At 35.8% G+C, this 21,337-nt stretch overlaps 1 protein-coding gene across 2 annotated transcripts in view; it reads left to right on the top strand.

Annotated features, from left to right (window-relative positions):
- Positions 1–21,337, top strand: part of Afg1l (AFG1 like ATPase) — a 210,262-nt gene that overhangs the window by 74,774 nt on the left and 114,151 nt on the right. For both annotated transcript variants that reach the window (XM_076859874.1, XM_076859873.1), the window contains exons 4-5: positions 11,460–11,561; positions 13,405–13,535. In XM_076859874.1, coding sequence (XP_076715989.1) covers positions 11,460–11,561; positions 13,405–13,535 — 233 coding nt within the window. The remainder of the gene's footprint in view (positions 1–11,459; positions 11,562–13,404; positions 13,536–21,337) is intronic.

Below are 21,337 nucleotides of genomic sequence, written 5' to 3'. Positions count from 1 at the left end.
TAGCATATTCTGCACTCCCTTTTCAGTGTTTCTTTTAATACCACCCTGGAGTTGTGATTGGCTCTTAAAGAGATGGGGTGGAGGATGTGTGCAACTGGGAAAGACAGAAGCCTGGGAAACGCCATAATCAGAGAAAAGATTATTGACTTCTATAAGCTTCCACCAAAATGTACTCTTCATATAAAGACTATCAACAATAACAGCCTTTTTCTCAGGATACTAATACATAGTATTTATTTATTTACTGACTGCTTGTGGTATGTCAGGTTTATGGCATTTATTATCTCATGAAATCCTCTCAACAGTCCAATAAACTAAGTAGTTATTTTCCTCATTTTAGCAATGAAGAAACCAGGTTACAGAAAAAGTAAATAACTTGCCCAAAGTCAATAGCTTGTTAGTAATAAAGTCAGAATTTGAACGACACCAATCTGGCTTGAGAGCTCCTGTTTTTAATCAAGGGTCCCATCTGGTAGACTCAGATCAATAAACCTTCTGACAACTTCGATTCTTGTCCTCAGTCTTCTGCAAAAACTACTGTTACCAAATGTCAAACATAAAGAACATTTATCAATATTTAGAGTCTCTTCTCTGAAGAAACTTAAATTCAAACATTTAAAAAATGGAGTTTTTATCATCTGTCATTTGAACGGGACAAAAAGATTATGAATATCTTCAATGGAAAGCAAGGTGCTTGTTTAGCCACACCATTGTCATTACTTGATTCTGTAGGTTCTCTGTCAAATCTGTCTTTGAGCTATCTAATAATTCTTGTAAGTTGTAAGTGACCAAGAGCAATTCATGGATGAATTGTGTGTAGAGGAAATTTAATTGATTTCTCTCTAACTCCCAAGGAATGGGAGTACTTTACAAGTACTTAAATTCCAGCATATTTACTGCTTATTTATGTGTGACTGGTGAATTTACATTTCAATCACTTATGATATTTATGGCTTCCTCATTAATTAGTGAGTTAAATAACAGTCTTTGATGGGTGTCATTTCAAAACTATTTCTGAAATAGTTTCAGTGATTCTTCTTTTTCTGATAAAATATTTTGGTGTAATAATACATTTCTTACTTACTTTTCGAGTGGTGTGCACTCGAAATTCAATTGGCTCTGCAGTGGCTTGATGCCTAGTCATATCTCTTCTTCCTTATCTTCCATGTCTTTAGGTATTACTCAGTGACACTGAATAATTAGTTCATCACCTAAAGTTTATACTATATGAAATTTCAAATTAACAACATTTTACCAATCAAACCCTATCCTCTTATCATACTCACAAAATAATAAGTAAACTTGAATGGTCACTAACTTTTATTAAGCAAGGTATTCATAAACTAATAATTGTACTAGCCAGCTATTTTTCAAAGCTTTCTCTTTTTTTAATTTTTTTTAAATTGGTTATTCAAAACATTACAAAGATTGCAGAATCACATCGGTTACACATCCACATTTTTACATAATGCCATAATAGTAACTGTTGTATTCTGCTACCTTTCCTATCCTCTACTATCCCCCCTCCCCTCCCCTCCCATCTTCTCTCTCTACCCCATCTACTGTAATTCATTTCTCTCCTTATTTTTTTCCCATTCCCCTCACAACCTCTTATATGTAATTTTGTATAACAATGAGGGTCTCCTTCCATTTCCATGTAATTTCCCTTTTCTCTCCTTTTCCCTCCGACCTCATGACTCTGTTTAATGTTAATCTTTTCCTCCTGTTCTTCCTCCCTGCTCTGTTCTTAGTTGCTCTCATTATATCAAAGAAGACATTTGGCATTTGTTTTTTAGGGATTGGCTAGCTTCACTTAGCATAATCTGCTCTAATGCCATCCATTTCCCTGCAAATTCCATGATTTTGTCATTTCTTAGTGCTGCGTAGTACTCCATTGTGTATAAATGCCACATTTTTTAATCCATTCATCTATTGAGGGGCTTCGGGGTTGGTTCTACAGTCTAGCTCTTGTGAATTGTGCTGCTATGAACATCGATGTGGCAGTATCCCTGTAGTACGCTCTTTTAAGGTCTTCAGGGAATAGTCAGAGAAGGGCAATAGCTGGGTCAAATGGTGGTTCCATTCCCAGCTTTCCCAGGAATCTCCATACTGCTTTCCATATTGGCTGCACCAATTTGCAGTCCCACCAGCAATGTACAAGAGTACCCTTTTCCCCACATCCTCACCAGCACTTGTTGTTGTTTGACTTCCTAATGGCTGCCACTCTTACTGGAGTGAGATGGTATCTTAGGGTGGTTTTGATTTGCATTTCTCTGCTAGAGATGGTGAGCATTTTTTCATGTACTTGTTGATTGATTGTATGTCCTCCTCTGAGAAGTGTCTGTTCAGGTCTTTGGCCCATTTGTTGATTGGGTTATTTGTTTTCTTATTGTTTAATTTTTTGAGTTCTTTGTATACTCTGGATATTAGTGCTCTATCAGAAGTGTGAGGAGTAAAAATTTGTTCCCATGATGTAGGCTCCCTGTTTACCTCTCTTATTGTTTCTCTTGCTGAGAAAAAACTTTTTAGTTTAAGTAAGTCCCATTTGTTGATTCTGGTTATTAACTCTTGTGCTATGGGTGTCCTATTAAGGAATTTGGAGCCCGACCCCACAATATGTAGATCGGAGTCAACTTTTTCTTCTATCAGACGCAGAGTCTCTGATTTGATATCAAGGTCCTTGATCCATTTTGAGTTAACTTTTGTGCATGGCGAGAGGAGGGGATTCAGTTTCATTTTGTTGCATATAGATTTCCAGTTTTCCCAGCACCATTTGTTGAAGATGCTATCCTTCCTCCATTGCATGCTTTTAGCCCCTTTATTGAATATAAGATAATTGTAATTTTGTGGATTGGTTTCTGTGTCCTCTATTCTATACCATTGGTCCACCCGCCTGTTTTGGTACCAGTACCATGCTGTTTTTGTTACTATTACAGTTTGAAATCTGGTATCGCTACACCTCCTGATTCACACTTCCTGCTTAGAATTGCTTTTGCTATTCTGGGTCTTTTATTTTTCCATATGAATTTCATGATTGCTTTATCTATTTCCACAAGAAATGCCGTTGGGATTTTGATTGGCATTGCATTGAACCTATAGAGAATTTTTGGTAATATTGCCATTTTGATGATGTTAGTTCTGCCTATCCATGAACAGGGTATATTTTTCCATCTTCTAAGATCTTCTTCTATTTCTCTCTTTAGGGTTCTATAGTTTTCATTGTATAAATCTTTCACCTCTTTTGTTAGGTTGATTCCCAAGTATTTTATTTTTTTTGAGGATATTGTGAATGGAGTGGTTTTCCTCATTTCCAGTTCAGAAGATTTGTCGCTGATATACAGGAATGCCTTTGATTTATGCATGTTGATTTTATATCCAGCCACTTTGCTGAATTCATTTATTAGCTCTAGTAGTTTCTTTGTAGACCCTTTTGTGTCTTCTAGGTATAGGATCATATCATCCGCAAATAGTGATAATTTAAGTTCTTCTTTTCCTATCTTAATGCCTTTAATTTCTTTTGTCTGTCTAATTGCTCTGGCCAGTATTTTGAGAACTATATTGAATAAAAGTGGTGAGAGAGGGCATCCCTGTCTTGTTCCAGAATTTAGAGGGAATGCCTTCAGTTTTTTTCCATTTAGAATGATGCTAGCCTGAGGCTTTGCATATATAGCTTTTACAATTTTGAAGTAAGTTCCTGTTATCCCTAGTTTTTCTAATGTTTTGAACATAAAGGGATGCTGTACTTTGTCGAATGCTTTTTCTGCGTCTATCGAGATGATCATATGGTTCTTATCTTTAAGTCTATTGATGTGGTGAATAACGTTTATTGATTTCCGTATATTGAACCAGCCTTGCATCCCAGGGATGAATCCTACTTGTTCGTGGTGCACGATCTTTTTGATATGTTTTTGTATACGATTTGCCAGAATTTTATTGAGGATTTTTGCATCTAAATTCATTAGGGATATTGGTCTGTAGTTTTCTTTCTTTGAGGTGTCCTTATCTGGTTTGGGAATCAGGGTGATATTGGCCTCATAGAATGAATTTGGAAGTTCTCCCTCTTTTTCTATCTCCTGAAATAGATTGTGGAGTATTGGTATTAGTTCTTCTTTAAAGTTCTTGTAAAACTCTGCTGTATATCCATCCGGTCCTGGGCTTTTCTTGGTTGGTAGTCTTTTGATGGCTTCTTCTATTTCCTCACTTGATATTGGTCTGTTTAGGTTGTTTATATCTTCCTGACTCAATCTGGGTAGTTCAAATGTCTCAAGAAATTTATCGATGCCTTCACTATCTTCTATTTTATTAGAGTATAGGGTTTCAAAATAATTTCTAATTATCTTCTGTATTTCTGAATTGTCTGTTGTGATGTTGCCTTTTTCATCCCGTATGCTAGTAACTTGGGTTCTCTCTCTTCTTCTCTTTGTTAGCGTGGCTAGTGGTCTATCAATCTTATTTATTTTTTCAAAGAACCAACTTTTAGTTTTGTCAATTTTTTCAATTGTTTCTTTTGTTTCGATTTCATTGATTTCAGCTCTAATTTTAATTATTTCTTGCCTTCTACTGTATTTGCTGCTGATTTGTTCTTCTTTTTCTAAGGCTTTGAGGTGTAGTGTGAGGTCATTTATTTGTTGGCTTTTCTTTCTTTTAAGGAATGAACTCCATGAAATGAATTTTCCTCTTAGTACTGCTTTCATAGTGTCCCAGAGATTTCGATATGTTGTGTCTGAGTTTTCGTTTACCTCTAAGAATTTTTTAATTTCCTCTTTGATGTCTTCTGTAACCCTTTGTTCATTCAGTAGCATATTGTTTAATCTCCATGTGATGTAGGATTTTTCCTTTCTCATTTTATTATTGATTTCCAATTTCATTCCATTATGATCAGATAAAATGCATGGTAGTATCTCAACTCCTTTGTAATTGCTAAGATTTGCCCTGTGACATAATATATGGTCTATTTTTGAGAAGGATCCATGTGCTGCTGAGAAGAAAGTGTATTCGCTTGATGTTGGGTGGTATATTCTGTATATATCAATTAAGTCTAAGTTATTAATTGTATTATTGAGCTCTATGGTTTCTTTATTCAACTTTTGTTTGGAAGATCTGTCCAGTGGTGAGAGAGGTGTGTTAAAATCTCCCATGATTGTTGTGTTGTGGTCTATTAGACTCTTGAACTTGAAAAGAGTTTGTTTGATGAACGTAGCTGCACCATTGTGTGGGGCATATATATTAATGATCGTCAAGTCTTGTTGGTGTATGGTTCCCTTGAGCAGTATGTAGTGTCCTTGTTTATCCCTTTTGATTAACTTTGGCTTGAAGTCTATTTTATTTGATACAAGTATGGACACCCCTGCTTGCTTCCGGTGTCCGTATGAGTGATATGATTTTTCCCAACCTTTCACCTTTAGTCTGTGTATGTCTTTTCGTCTCCTGTAAGCAGCATATTGTTGGATCTTTTTTTTAATCCATTCTACTAGCCTATGTCTTTTGATTCGTGCATTTAAGCCATTAACATTTAGGGTTACTATTGAGATATGGTTTGTATTTAAAGCCATATTTGGTTATGTACGATACTTAACATGATTTGTTTTTCCTCTATGCTTGGTTTTTCCTTTACTGTACTACCTCCCGCTGTTGGTTTTCATTGTTATTTTTCATTTCCTCTTCCTGTAATGTTTTGCCAAGGATGTTTTGAAGAGCTGGTTTTCTAGCTGCAAATTCTTTTAACTTTTGTTTATCGTGGAAGATTTTTATTTCATCTTCAATCCTGAAGCTTAATTTCGCTGGATACATGATTCTTGGTTGGAACCCTTTTTCTTTCAGCGTTTGAAATATGTTGTTCCAGGATCTTCTAGCTTTCAGAGTCTGTGTTGAAAGATCAGCAGTTATCCTGATTGGTTTACCTCTATATGTAATCTGCTTCCTCTCTCTTGTGGCTTTTAAGATTCTCTCCTTATTGTGTATGTTGGGCATCTTCATTATTATGTGTCTTGGTGTGGATCTCTTATGATTTTGTATATTCGGTGTCCTGTAGGTTTCTAGTATTTGGATTTCTTTTTCATTCTTTAAATCTGGGAAGTTTTCTAGTATTATTTCATTGAATAGATTGCTCATTCCCTTGGTTTGGACCTCTGTACCCTCTTGTATCCCAATAACTCTTAGGTTTGGTTTCTTGATGTTATCCCATAATTCTTGGATGTTCTGCTCATGGTTTCTTAACATTCTCGCTGAGCTGTCTATGTTCTTTTCAAGTTGAAAAACTTTGTCTTCGTTGTCTGAAGTTCTATCTTTTAAGTGTTCTACTCTGCTGCTAATACTCTCATTTAAGCTTTTAATTTGGTTTATTGTTTCCTGCATTTCCAGGATTTCTGTTTGTTTGTTTTTTATATCCTCTATCTCCCTATAGAGTTGATCTTTTGCTTCTTGGATTTGTTTATGTAATTCATTGTCAAAGTGATTTTTCATTGTCTGAATTTGATGTATAATGTCTTCCTTGAGACTCCAGATCATCTGAAGCATGTATATCCTGAACTCTTTGTCTGACATTCCATCAGCTTCAGATATTACTTCATCTAATGTTGAATTGACCTGTATTGTTTGTGGTCCTTTCTTTCCTTGTCTTTTCATACTGCTCATGATTCTTTCTAGCTTTGTGAAACTGTTGTGCTAATGTTTTTCCCCTTATATATTTGTATTGTTCTTGTATAGCTCCAAAATCCCTCTTTTGCGGAGAAAGACAATGTTAACAGATCCCAATATCAACAGTACATTATCTAGGCACAGGTTTTCATTATTGATACATTTATAGTTAGATTCTAAGACTATAGATATTGGTTTTAATTATTACTTAAGAATATATTCCTTAGTTTCATAAAAGGCGTACCATATCTGGTGGCATATAGAAAACTTAATTTCAGATGAAGGATGTTATACTTAGAGGGAAAGGAGTGAGGGTATGAGGTTAAACTAACTTAGCACCTTTGGAGAACTCTAACCACTAGACTGGTAATTTATGGAAGAATGTATATATTCAACTTCCTATCTATTTAGATAGTTACCCTATGTATAGATAGCAAAAGTTAGGAGATTGAAAGTGGGATAGAGAGAATACGAATTAAAAAAAAAAGAAAAAAATAACAAGGAAGAAAAGAGAAATAAGAGAAGGGAAAGGGAAGTAAGATAGAAATAAAGAAATAAAAATGGGGGAGAGGTGGGGTATATGCAATTCCTCTATATTATATTACTTTGGTAATTCGTTTGTCCATGTACAGTTCTTGATTTCACATATGCTGAAGTTGTGGAAGAGAGAGAAGAAAAGAGAAAGAGAGAAAAAAAAAATAAGTCTCTCAGAACACTGTTTTCCTAGCTTCCAGTAGGTGGCGTTGTCTATTCTTAGCTTGAGCCTCTGTATTCAGGGTGGTGGGTATAGCCAGTGTGAAAGGAAATGAGCTTCCACCTGTATCTTCCCTACTCTAGTCTCTGAGGTAGAAACCAGATGCCTGTACAGTTGTTGTTTTGCGTTGATAGCTACAGCCCCCAAAAGCTTGTGGGAAATAATTTGAGTTATCGCAGCTAAGGGTGGGGGAGTTGGAAACCGGGTACCTGGATCAGCCGCAGAACCGTGCTGGTAGCCACACCCCCTTTGATGGGTTTTAGGGATTGATGGGCTTCCTCCGAACTAGCACTGGAGGGAGGGCCGGACTTCCTCCTCTAGTCTGGCTGTGCGCCTGGTGTCTTCCTCCTCCGGTCTGGCTGGGCGCCTGGCGCGTCTTCCTCCTCCAGTCTCCAATTTCTGTTTTTTATTATTCCTTTTTTTGTTTTTCTTCTCTCTACTTGTATTTGGGATTGAACCCAGGGCCTTATGCAAGCCCAGCAAGCTAGGCAAGCCTGGGCTATATCCTTAACTCCATTTTGAAACAGGAGATTGCTTAGTTGCCAGGCTGGCCTCAAAATTGTGATCCTCCTGCCTCAGCCTCCCTAATAACTGTGATACTACTTTGGGATTTATTTGCTGCCTTTTCTAACTTCCTAAGGTAGAAACTTAAATAATTGATTTTAAAATCTTATTTGCTAATATGAGCCTTTCTTGTATTTTATTTTGGTACCCAGGGTATTCCACCATTAGCTATAACCCTAGACCTTTTTATTTTTATTTTTATTTTTTTTCAGAGAGGGTTTTGCTAAGTTGCTCAGGCTGACCTTGAACTTTTGATCCTAGCTGGGATTACAGGTGTGTGCTACTGTGCCCAGATTTCTTTTCATTTTATCACTTTTAACTTATCTGTATGAGTGTCTTATAGAGATTATATAAATAATTTTTTTTGCCCATTAATGTTAGCCTTTTTATTGAATTATTTGGCCCACTTGAACTTATCAGCATGGTAGATAAGTTTAAGGCTACCTTCTTCCATTTGTATGTTTTTCTACCTTTTTTGTTCTTAGTTTAATTTTTTTAAAAATGTTTTGCTTTACTTACATGATTAGCTTGTTTTTTATATCTTTATTATTCATATTTTTATTGTTTGATTCTTTTGTTGGTTTCTGTAAAGTTTAAAATATGCACTTTAATTATATTGTATCCTTTCTCCAAGATATGCTATCTAGAGCTTTATAACAGTTTTCTTTTATTTCTCTCACCAATTAAATAACATTTATGCTATTATCATAGACTATACTTCTATGTAGATTACAAAATCTATAATACATTGTTCATGTTATTTAAATAGCTAATTACTATCTAAAGAAATGTAAAAATGATAAAACAAATATTTACCCATATATTTATCATTTCTTGCATTCTTCATTTCTTTGTGGTGCTTACTTTCCGTCTGGTATCTCTAAAAGAATACTCTACTTTGTCTCATTTTTTATTATATACTTGATATTATAAATATTAACTTGATGAGGATGTGTATTTAGTTTTCTTCTTTAATGTGTGTTAGATTTTAAAGGGTTACTTATATGCCAGTTTGGTTTGTTCAAATTCATTCCCTTTCTTCATTCTCTTTCTGTCTTTTTTCCCCTTAGTGTTGGTTATATTCTTTTTTGGGGGGCAGTACTAGGGATTGAACTCAGGAGCACTCAGCCACTGAGCCACATCCCTAGCCCTATTTTGTATTTTATTTAGAGACAGTGTCTCACTGAGTTGCTTAGTGCCTCACTTTTGCTGAGGCTGGCTTTGAATTCATGATCCTCCTGCCTCAGCTTCCCCAGCTCCTGAGATTATAGGTATGATTTTGATGTTGTAGGAAAGATGTCTCCTGGTGTTTTATAGATTGCTTTCTTTCTTTTTTTCTTTTTAAGTTTTTTTAGTTGTCAATCGATCTTTTTTTTTCTTTCTTTTTTTAAAATATATGGTGCTGAGAAACCCAGGGTATCGCACGTACTAGGCAAGTGCTCTACCACTGAGCGAAACCCCAGCCCTAGATTGCTTTCTTGAAAGGAAGAAGAACTCTCATTCTCAGAATCCATACTAATCCCCTAAAGAATGCTGAGTTAAAAGAGTCACATGCCCACAATTGTGCCATCCATACAGTGCAAAGGGTGATGGGTATTTCAGTGGATCCACCCTGTGATTGACACTCTCACCAAAGGGGCAGTCTCAGAAAGAATCGATTTAGAACAGACTGGGAGAGGGGGAAAAAAGGGACAAGAAAAGAACATAATGTCCATTGTAGTTTCTAAGATAAGATAATATATATGTGTATATATATACACATATATTATATATATTAAATATATGAATGTAATAAGGTATATATAAATAAAGATATCTGCATCTTTATATATATTAAAATCTCAGGTTCTACAGAGTGGTAGGTTTTGTTAATTTTGTTCACTATCATAAAGCACATAAAACAGTTTCTTACACATTATAAGCATTCAGTAAAAGCATATTGATTAAATGAATAAAAGGACACTAATTTTACTTATGGTGACTTTTGAAATTCAAGAGGTCAAAATTCTTGTAGCCTAGTCAATCAATCTTTCCCTTTATGACTTTTTCCCCTTTTTGGGGAGTGGGTGGTGGTTCTGAGGTTTGAATCCAGGGCCTTTTGTTTGCTAAGAATGTGTTCTATCACTGAGCTACACTCCCAGCTCCCTCTAATTTCTTCTTTTGCTTTTATCTCCAGAAACTTTCATAATGACCTTAATGTATATAAAGCCCATTTTTTTAAAAAGCACAAATGTTAAGTTCAAATATAAATATTATATATATTTGGCTAGATAATTCATAAATATTTTTTGGCTAGATAATTCATAAATATTTTTTGGATCTAGAAGTATACTATGCTGAATGCAGCAGAACTTGAAAGTTATTACTCCTTGGTAAATGTAATAATTAAAAATCTGCTGCCACTCTTTTCATTAAGAGATTCTGTATTGAATATTTTCAAAAAAAATTACTTTTCAATCTAAGTGGCCTCTTCACTAAAAATTCATTTGGGAATTGTATTTTCATATACAAAAATATTCTGGCACTCAGATGGCATGTGCTGAGAATCATCTTGTGGAACAGAGGAAACACCCAAAGGATAAGAGTCAGATCTTCTTCCTTCCTAAGCTGCTTTTGATTTTTTGGTAATTGCAGCTCCTAATAGGAGAGCCTGGGTACTGTGGGGTACAGGAAGCAGGGAGGATGAGACATACAGCTAGCACATTTTGGGCTGGCCTTCTGAGGGGTGCTAGAATATGAATTTGGACACTGCCACTGTCCCCAGAGCACTGGGTTTTCTGTGAGGGAATAAGGCTTTTTGTGCATGCTTGTGTTCACAAGTGCTCAGACTGATGACTATTCTATTTCTAATACAATTGTAGTGATGAAAAGTTTCAGTGTTGAAAATGAGATAATTTAATATAAGGATTGACTATCAGAATTTCTTAAGTAGGCCTTATTTTGAAATTCCCAGATTTTTAAAAAGGGAAATATTGTAATTGACCATTCTTTAGCTCTAATCTACCTCTGTTATTTATTTTCAATATTTGTGTTGTGTACTGATCTTTCTTTTTCACCTTTCTCCTCTTAATTTTTCTTTTTTTTTTTGTTTCTGAATTTTCCCCCAGTGTCTGGAAAAGTTCCTTATACATAGTAATAATACAATAATTAATTAATTATTTTATTTGTACTAATGTCTTTTGAAAGAGAAGACTGAAGATTAATCTGTTAATCTTGCCAGGTTATGAACATAGTTCTCTAGGGAAAATTGCCCCTGAAGTGTTGACTAAATGTTATATTTCCTAAAAACAAGATTATAATTGAAAAAAGTAATATCTACATTTTTTTTCCCTTGGCTAGTTTAACATATAAAGTGAACAGCCCCCTCTATAAAAGTAACACAGTCTTCAGCTTTCCAGTAGGAGTGTAGCTTCATTATCTCAAACCTAATGAACAATCATTACAGCAATCAGCACATACTGTTTTAATAGTATTCTTTAAAAAAAATTTTTTTTTTATTTTGAAGGTACAGGAAAAACAATGGTGATGGACATGTTTTATGCTTATGTGGAAATGAAGAGGAAAAAACGGGTCCATTTTCATGGTTTCATGTTAGATGTGCACAAAAGTAAGTCAAGCTGAGTGATTTTTCAGTGGGCATACTCTAAAAATAGTTTTCTTAAGTGAATAACACTCTTAAAAATTAGATATTTGCCTGAAGCAAGGTTTTATTTGGTTTCATTTTTTGTGTGTGTGCTATATTGAAACAGTTCTGAATCTGGAGTTGGCTTTTTAAAAAAAAATTTAAATTTTTTTTCTAATTAATTATACATGATAGTAGACTATATTTTGACATATTGTACATATATGGAGTATAACTTCTTATTCTTCTGGTTGTACATCAAGTAGAATTACATAGGACATGTAATCATATAGGCATGTAGGATAGTAATATGCAATTCATTCTACTATCTTTCCTATTCCCATTCCCTCTCTCCCTTCCCTTCATTCCCCTTTGACTAATCCAAAGTACTTCTATTCTACTCTAACTGCCCCCCTCCTTATTGAAATTAGCATCTGCATATCAGAGAAAACATTTAGCCTTTGGTTTTTTGGAATTGGCTTATTTCACTTAGCATGATATTCTTCAGCTCCATCCATTTACTGGCAAATGGCATATTTCATTCTTCTTTATGCCTGAGTGGAGTTGGTTCTTAAAGTGAATTCAGTATTTTTCAGTTAGAGAACAAAGGTTAATAAATGAAGATCACACATTTTCTGTTTCTACTAAACATTGATTAAAAAAATGTTTAAACACACCTGTTTCAAGAAGTTATTATTATTATTACTATTTTGATGAGTTCCTTTACTCTGTGTTATCTCAGCAAGAGGCATTCAGTTTGTAGTTTTAGAACCCAGGGCCTCATACGTGCTAGGCGAGTGCTCTACTGCTGAGCCACAACCCCAACCCTCTCTAATTCTTTTAGCACTTAGTATGGTGCGATTAATGAAGTGGGACTCACGTTAGTGCCTTAGATCAGAGACAAGGGAGCATTCTGATTAGATTTGCTAGATATAACTTGTACTCCTTGGGTAGGATCACAGCCTCCATCACTGAAATCCTCAGGATTGAGATCAATTTGTTGATCCATTTGGTTACCTATCATTTTGTCATCTCTGAATGATTAAAGAATGGAGATGAAATGACCTTGAAATTTTCTTACTATTTTAAGACTATAATAATCTTTCAGCAATTTATTTTGGAGTGAAGAAAATGCAACCAATCTTTTTTTAAAAGAAAATATATATTAATATGTGTATATGTATATATAAGTTGTAGATGGACATAATACCTTTATTTATTTATTCATTTATTTTTATGTGGTGCTGAGGATTGAACCCAGTTCCTCACACGTCCTAGGCAAGCGCTCTACCACTGAGACACAAACTAAGCCCCAATGCAACCAATCTTAATAATCAAATTTGATCTGCCAGACATGGTGGTGCATGTCTATAATCCCAGTGACTTGGAAGGCTGAGGCAAGAGGGGACTGTAAGTTGGAGGCTAGCCTGGGCAATTTAGGAAAATCCTATCTCAAAATAAAAAATGAAAAGTGCAGGGAGTTTAGCTTAGTCGTAAAGCGTCCCTAGTACCACCAAAAAAAAAAAAAAAAAATTGATTTATGTTTTTTAAATTTAATTTACTCCACATTAAAGTTTCATAGCCAGGCACAGTGATGCATGCCTATAATCCCAGCGGCCTCAGCAACAGCGAGGCTCTAAGCAACTTAGTGAGACCCTGTCTCTAAGTAAAATACAAAATAGAGCTAGGGATGTGGCTCAGTGGCCGAGTACCCCTAAATGCAATCCTTGGTACCCCCCAAATGGTTTTATCTAGTGATTTGAAAATTTGATAATTGTTCACAGTGTACTATTAATGTAATATTTGGTCTGTATTTTATTTTATTAAGGAATACACCGCCTTAAACAGAATTTGCCAAAAAGGAAACCAGGATTCATGACTAAATCGTATGATCCAATTGCTCCCATAGCTGAAGAAATCAGTCATGAAGCCTGTCTCTTGTGTTTTGATGAATTTCAGGTAAAGTAGAAATTTTTCATAAATGGAGAATGGTGCATATTCTCTTTTCTGTCTTATTTGGGGGTTGGCACACCATGGCCCACACAGGACAAGTCTGACTTATTTGCTTCACTTGCTTCTCTGTGGCATCTGCTTCTCTGTAGCCCATGAGAAAAGATTCATTCTTATCCCGCCCCACTCCCTCTCTCACCTTCTCTCTTCCTCTCTTCCTTTCTCTCTCTACCTGCACATGCACATCTACTTTTTTTTTTTTTTTTTTAACAGTTCTAGGGATTGATCCCAGGGCCTCATGCATGCTAGGGAAGTGCTGCTCTACCAACTGAGCTACATCCTAATACCCTAATTTTTAATTTTAAATAAATTTATTTAAAAAGTATTTTGAGCCTGATTTGATGGCACATGCCTGTAATCCTAGCAGCTCTGGAGGCTGCAGTAGGAGGATCTCAAGTTCAAAGCCAGTCTCAGCAATGTAAAAACCCTGTCTCTAAATAAAGAATAAAAAGTGTTAGGGATGTGGCTCAGTAGTAGAGTGCCTCTGGGTTCAATCCCTGGTACCAACAAAAAAATATACCCAATTTTACTAAAATGATTCATGGTTTTAAACGTGTTTCTGCATTTTTATTTCACTGAATTCTATAAAGTAGTTATTATTTTCCCTACATAGAGGTGAGGAATCTAAAGACATTGGAATTTCCTAGGTCTCATGAAAACATCATTAACTTTAACTATAACCATGAGAATTTCAAAATATTTAGAGAAATGATTTGCATGTTTCTATGGCATGAACGATTTTGAAAGGCAAGACTAAGGAGTTAGGGAACTATGAAACTTTGGATATGCAAAGGCCCATGATCCTGAAGAAGATAGAGAACAAGCAGGGCCAATTTACCCATTAGGTGCCATGATTCTTTTAGGAACTAATGAAAGTTGATTTGATTTCTTTTAAAATTTGAAGAAATAAGTGAATATGCAGTAATGAGCCAGGCTTTGTGTGTCTATATCTGTATTCTATTTGTTTTTATACTAATATAAATTATATATACACTTACATTTTTATTGAGGAAGGAGCTCATGAAGGTAAAAGTTCCTAAAGTTTCCCTAAAGTCATAATGCCTTCCTGATAATGAAGTCCTAACAAAAACTTACCCTTGCCCTGGGTGTTCTCCAGTGCATTCAGATTTCAAAAGGGTGATTTATTTCTGGGACAAAGGAATCAAAAGTAACTATCAGGATATTAATGTTCCAAATGGGCCCAGTTTTCCATAGAAGTACAGGTAAGATAAAGGGTTTTTCAATTACATATTAAGTATGAGGGAAATCCATGGGAGACAGGCCCTTAAAATGTTGCTTGCTAGCAGAGAGAAAGCAGAGGTGATGGAGGTGTCTGTTTTGCCTATGCCATCCAGACTTGGCTTGATATTCTTTCACTTGTTTACTCTTTCATCCAGGTTACCTTAAAGAACCTTATTCCATATCACCAGACTCTGTCTGTCCCATAGCTAAATGGACTAGGCCTGGACATCTGATCTATTCATAGCTTGTCCATAAGCTTGTCAGCAACCTTGGACTTCTGTGGTGTGGCCTGGGGAATGGTCCAGTTATATCTTTCATAAATTTGAGCTAATTGGCACATAGGGAAGTTCCTGTTTAGTAATGAGACAGGAACAAAGAGACATAGAAAGAAACTGAATCACATTAAGGGAAGGAGACTAGTGCTGCCTGGACAGCTGCAGAGCTCTCCAGAGCATCTCCAATCCTAACCCTGTCCTCTGCTCTAGTTCCCATGAGGTGCCATTAGTGCTGTCCCCACCTGGGAGCCTCTTGTGCCTTTAGCTGGTTTTCATGTGCCTATTTCTTGCAAACAGAATTTTGATGAGAACTGAATTCTTCACTTGTATTTTGCTCCTATTTCTATGTCACAGGGATTTCCCTCTGATCTGTAAAAGATAGTATAAACATTGGTAAGAAGTATTGTGAGGAAATGTCATCTTCCTTAATATAAAATCTGTTGCATCAGGAGAACTAAAGCCCAAGTCAGATCTTAAGGGAAAGAGGCTAGTGCTGCCTTGACAACTGCGGACTCTGCAGAGCTCCCCACATTTTTCTTTCTTTTCTTTTCTTTTCCTCCCTCCTTTGTTTCTTCCTTCCTTCCTTCCTTCCTTCCTTTCTTTGCTTCTCCCTCCCTCCCTCCCTCCTTCCTTCCCTCCTTCCCCCCTTCCCCCTTCTCCCCTTCCCCCTTCCCCCTTCCCCCTTCCCCCTTCCCTCCTTCCTCCCTTCCTTCCTTCCTTCTCTCCTTCCCTCCTTCCCTCCTTCCTTCCTTCCCTCCCTCCTTCCCTCCTTCCTTCCTCCCTTCCTCCCTCCCTCCCTCCCTTCCTTCCTTCCTTCCATCCTTCCTTCCAGAATTGAATTCAGGAGCATTCAACCACTGAGCCACATCCCCAGCCCTATTTTGTATTCTCTTTAGAGACTGGGTCTCACTGAGTTGCTTAGTACCTTGCTCTTGCTGAGGCTGGCTTTGAACTCACGATCCTCCTACCTCAGCCTCCTGAGCTGCTGGGATTACAGGCATGTCCACTGCACCCAGCAAAACTCCCTCTATTTCTGATACAACAGTTTTATATTAATAAGGGTGACATTTCCTTACCATACTTCTTACCAATGTTTATGCTACCTTTTACAGAATATAGGGAAATCCCTGTGAACTAAACCCAAGAATAGCAAAGATGAGGCACCCTTTTGGCTGCAAGTTAACAGAACAGGCAAGGGCTTATACTCAAAAGGGCTTATACTCTAAGCGGAAAATATGTTAGTGTCATTTCTCTCGCTCAAATGCTATTTTTTTCTCTGACCTTATCTTCCATATGTTCAGCCCTACTCATTGCTCCTTATTGTTCCCAGTCCTATTTTCTTCATAGGTGGGAACCACAGTTAATAGTTGGATGTTATATCAAATACTTCTTTCCCAGAAGGGCTGGAGACAAAATTTGCAGAGATAACAAAACAAGACTAAATACAAATGGATTCCTTCTATTCAATCCCCAATTTTAGTGTAGCATTCTAGTGTGTTGGAATTGACCACATGGGAGATCCTCCCTTGAGCACGATTGACCTTGATATCCTAGAATGAAAAATGCTGACAGCTGGGCTTTTTTTAAAATCTCCTATATAATTCCAAACTTGAATTTTGTATGCCTGGGCCATGGCTGTTATGCTAGAAGCCTGACCTTGTGTTCTTCTTCCTGTTGTTTCAGGGAAAAATCTAGCTTGGCGTAACTCCTGGTACTTCAGGGTGCAAGGTGCAAATTCAGTGTGCCATAACAATAGCAAATAAGTTAAAAGATTTATTACTTCTATATCCTGGTCAGGGAGGGTACCATGAAGAACCAAGAGGTGGGGGAGGAGGGGGCAAGTGAGAGTGAACATGGCAACTAGAAGTATATAGGGGAGTGAAATGGGGGTTGTTTTTAAGTTTGAGGGCAAAAGTCTGAATGGTCATATAAAGCAAGGAGTTGGGTTTGGGAAACCCACTCTTTTTTGGGGGGTGGGGGGGGGAGATATGGAGTCTTCCTATGCTGCCTAGGCTGGTCCTGAACTATTGGGCTCAAGTAATCCTCCCTCCTCAACCTCCCATATAGCTGGAACTACAGGTCCCGCCCCATGCTCAGCTTAGCCCAGTTTTCTAGACAGGAGAAATACTTGCAGTGAACCTCTGGCCACAGGCTTGAGCTGTTTGTGTGTGGTATTCTAATGCCCAGCCAGCAACCTTTGTTTTATCCTGTTATACTCCCACATAGCTGGTAAGAATAGCTACATCACTTCTTTACATCTTTGCTTAGTTATCTCCTTCTTAATGAGGCCTATTTTTTTTTTTTTTTTTTGGTACAGGGATTGAACCCAGGAGTGCTTAACTACTGAGTCATATCCTGGCTCTTTTTATATTTTACTTAGAGATAGGGTCTCATTAAGTTGCTTAGGGCCAGCCAGGCACAGTGGCACACACCTATAATCCCAGTGGCTCAGGAGGCCGAAGCAGGAGGATCATGAGTTGAAAGCCAGCCTCAGCAAAAGTAAGGCGCTAAGTAACTCAGTGAGATCCTGTCTCTAAATAGAATACAAAATGGGATTGGGGATGTGGCTCAGTGGTTGAGTGACCCTGAGTTTAATCTCTAATACCTCCACCAAAAAAATTGCTTAGTGCCTTGTTAAATTGCTGAGGCTGTCTTTGAACTTGCAATCTTCTGTCTCAGCCTCCTGAGCCACTGGGATTACAGGTGTGGGCCATGGCACCTGAATAATAAAGCTTATGCTAAAACCCTATTTAAAATTGCAGTTTGTGCCAAGTACAGTGGTGCACACCCTTATCCCAGGTATTCAGGATACTGAGGCAGGAGGATTGCCAAGTTCAAGGTGAGCCTGAGCAACTTAGCAAGACCCATGTCTCAAAATAAAAACTAAAAAGGGCTGGGGATGTAGTGCAGTGTATATGCTACAAAGTTAACCTACATTTTTCCTGTCAACATTCTGAATTATCTGAACATTTTTATCTAACATAGTAGATAAAAAATGATAATTTATTGTTTTAATCTATATTCATTTAGGTAGTTTGATAACTAGTTAAATTAATCTTTCATGAACTGTTTGAGGTATTTCCCATTTATTTATTGGAATGTACATTTCATCTATTATGTATATTCTTTCTATTTTTTTATGTGTATGGTGCTGGAGAGATTGAACCCAGGACCTCATGCATGCCAGGCTCATGCTCTACTACTGAGCTACACTCCCAACCCCTATTATTCTATGTATATTCTATACATATTCTATAATATACATATTCAATAATGTATTCTAAATATTAGCTAGTGTTTACTGAGTGCTTTCTATGTGTCTACTAATTACTGTCCTGTGCTATGTGTTATTTCATTACAGCTAACATTCTATACAACTGGACATAATTAATATAAAATTATATCAGCATACATACTATATAGGTAATGATAATAGGTAATAGTTAATATTTCTTGAAAGTTTAATATGTATCCGATTACAATTTTGTAAGGTAGGTATTATTATTGCTTTCATTATTTTGAAGAGGAAATGAAATTGAGGGTCAGAGAGGTTAATTTGACCATGGTCACATACCTGGTAACCAATTGTTTAACTCCAGCATTAGTACTCTTACTAGTATTAGTTATATTTTTCCTTTGTATTAAAAAATCTTAGATTATGTCTTTAAATATATAGACTGAGTGGGATTTTGGTAGATTTTCTAATGATAGAACCTAAAAATTATCCTTAAGCCTATTAAACCTAGTACAATACTTGCTGACATATTAGAAAAGATTTTTTAGGTGCTTTATTCTTGGCAACAGTATGTCTATAATCACCATTTTACATTTAAAATAGAATCCTATTAGTGGTCTTGATTTTTAGCCAATTATTATTAGCCTATGTGAGTTAATTAATATAATATTTATTTTACTAGGGAGAGGAATGAGAATTACTGCAGGTTAAAAACAAGGATATATATTCTTTTGTTGTGCTCTTTAATTTAAGGAATTTTTAAGATCATGTTTTGGTTTGCATTTGGATTACATTTGCAGAATGTATTCTTCATTAGCTTCATCGTCTTTTCTAAGTGTGGTGTTTCAGTTTTGCCTGTGGTATGACATGCACTATTCTTTGGTTGAGAAATGTGTCTACAGAGTTGTTTTTTATGTGTTTTAGTTGCAGAAATAAAATAATAGCTTGTGCTCAAAGTTTTCTTTAGGATCTTTATTATGTCCTCTTTGAATATTTATGTTACTTGTTAAACCATTTATAATTTCGAAGGTATCAGAATATTGAGGGAAACTGATTTTTTTTTAAAATTATGTCTTTGTGTTTCTTTTTAGGAAAACTGAATAGATGTTTTACTAATATGGTCCAAAAAAATTTTGATGAGAAGAATACATGCAAAATTCTCCTCCATAAGCTATCAATATCATTTAAAAAATAGTTTTAACTATTTTATAAAGCAGGAAAGCTATTAAAAACTGCTAATAAAAATAGTGCTTATTTTTGTGCTAATACTAATTACTGATAATGCATGCTTATGTTTGTCACTCATTACATGGCACTGTACCAATCAGTAGATGACTGAGACTCAAGCACTTACACATGTAAATTAAGCATTAGTTTTTTTTTCTTTTTTACTTAAGTGAGTCATAATGGAAAGCAACTCTAGGTCATAAAAAAATCTCTTCTCTTTAATGCTAATGAAATGTCTCCACTCTCTATTAGCAGACTACCCTTATTGGTAATCTGTAGCCTTCTCTTTTGTTCCTGGTGGTAATGAAATGCTGGGTGCTGAAAACGCCAGCTCTCCAAGAATGTGGGGCCAATTGTCTTCTGTTCACTTATACTGTAAAATTACTGTTCCCCAGCAAAGCTGAACAAGTGCGGGGACAAGATCAAAAGAGTATACATTGGCACTCAGCTACACCAAGTGACTCCTGCCTTATTAATTAGTCATAGCTTCTCCAAGTTTATTTACTCAGACAGGGTAAAGACATCCAGCAATATAAAAACAACAAAGTATAACTTGATCACAGCTTTTTACTATTTGCTTTTTTCAATTTTCAGCTTAAACCTTTGCACTGTGTTATAAGCTAAATGTCCTTTCACTTTTCTGAATCTTGGGGCACAAAGACTCCTTTTATTTTTTTTTCTAAAACTGCAGTGTAGTCAAATGACTGTTTTTATTCTCTAAAATTGAGTAACCATCAATTGATTTTTTTTTTTAAGTGAATGTACTGGGAATCCAATTTTAAAAGTGCATTTGCTACTAAAATTTGCAAGCCTGTTCTCTCCTCTCATCAGCAATGCCACTGGTGTTTAAGCATTTGAAAAGAACCTTCTCTGTGTTTTTGCGGGAGCAAAATCTGACAATGATCCTAAGCTCCAAATTAAATAATATCAGTCCCATTTTCCTTTTTGTTTAAATCACTTTTTTGAAGTTCCTGGTCTTTAAAATTTAAGAACTCTTCAGTATTTTAGTAATATGTTTTCACTATATAGCCTGAGACAGAATTTTTAAAATATTTTTTTTAGTTATTGATAGACCTTTATTTTATTTATTTATATGCGGTGCTGAGAATTGAACCCAGTGCCTCACGTATGCCAGGCAAGTGCGCTACTGCTGAGCCCCAGCCCCAGAAAAAATTTTTTATACATCTCACAGTCATGGTTTTGTTTGGTTTAGTTCAGGTGAGAAAGAAATTACTAAACTTTTGAATAAGTTATCAGCAATAAGGAGAAAAGTAATGTAGACCTGTGCAACCCAGGTTGATACTAGTTGTGTTACAACTGTTTAGTTGGTAACTTTTAGTATTTAGTTGATCAAATTGAAAGAATTCCACTAGCTTCTATGTCCCCTAACAGGGTTTTAAAATAGTATTGTAATATATTTAGTGAGTATATATAAAGCAAGTTTTATTGAGACTATTGAATAATAATGTGCTATTAAAGAAAGATCAAAACATTTTTACACTGAGGATCTAAAACACAAGTTATATACTTAGGGGAAGTTGCAGTGATTAATATCTGCCTTCATTGTACATTTGTTTTTAAATTCATCTTTCCTTTTTAATTGTTATGTCTTTGTGAATTTTAAAAGCCGTTTAAAAAAGTTATCATTAAGCTAACTTTTTAATTGTGAATTTAAAAAATAATTTTAGAAAAAAACAATAGTTATATTTCTTTGTAACCTAGCTTAGATAGGATAGTTTTATCTGCATTACACATTTCTAGTTTTGTCAGGA

This window comes from Callospermophilus lateralis, chromosome 6 (assembly GCF_048772815.1).
Source record: "Callospermophilus lateralis isolate mCalLat2 chromosome 6, mCalLat2.hap1, whole genome shotgun sequence".
NCBI lineage: Eukaryota > Metazoa > Chordata > Mammalia > Rodentia > Sciuridae > Callospermophilus > Callospermophilus lateralis.
Note: the sequence above shows the minus strand (reverse complement) of the source record. Positions and strands in the feature narration are given on the sequence as shown.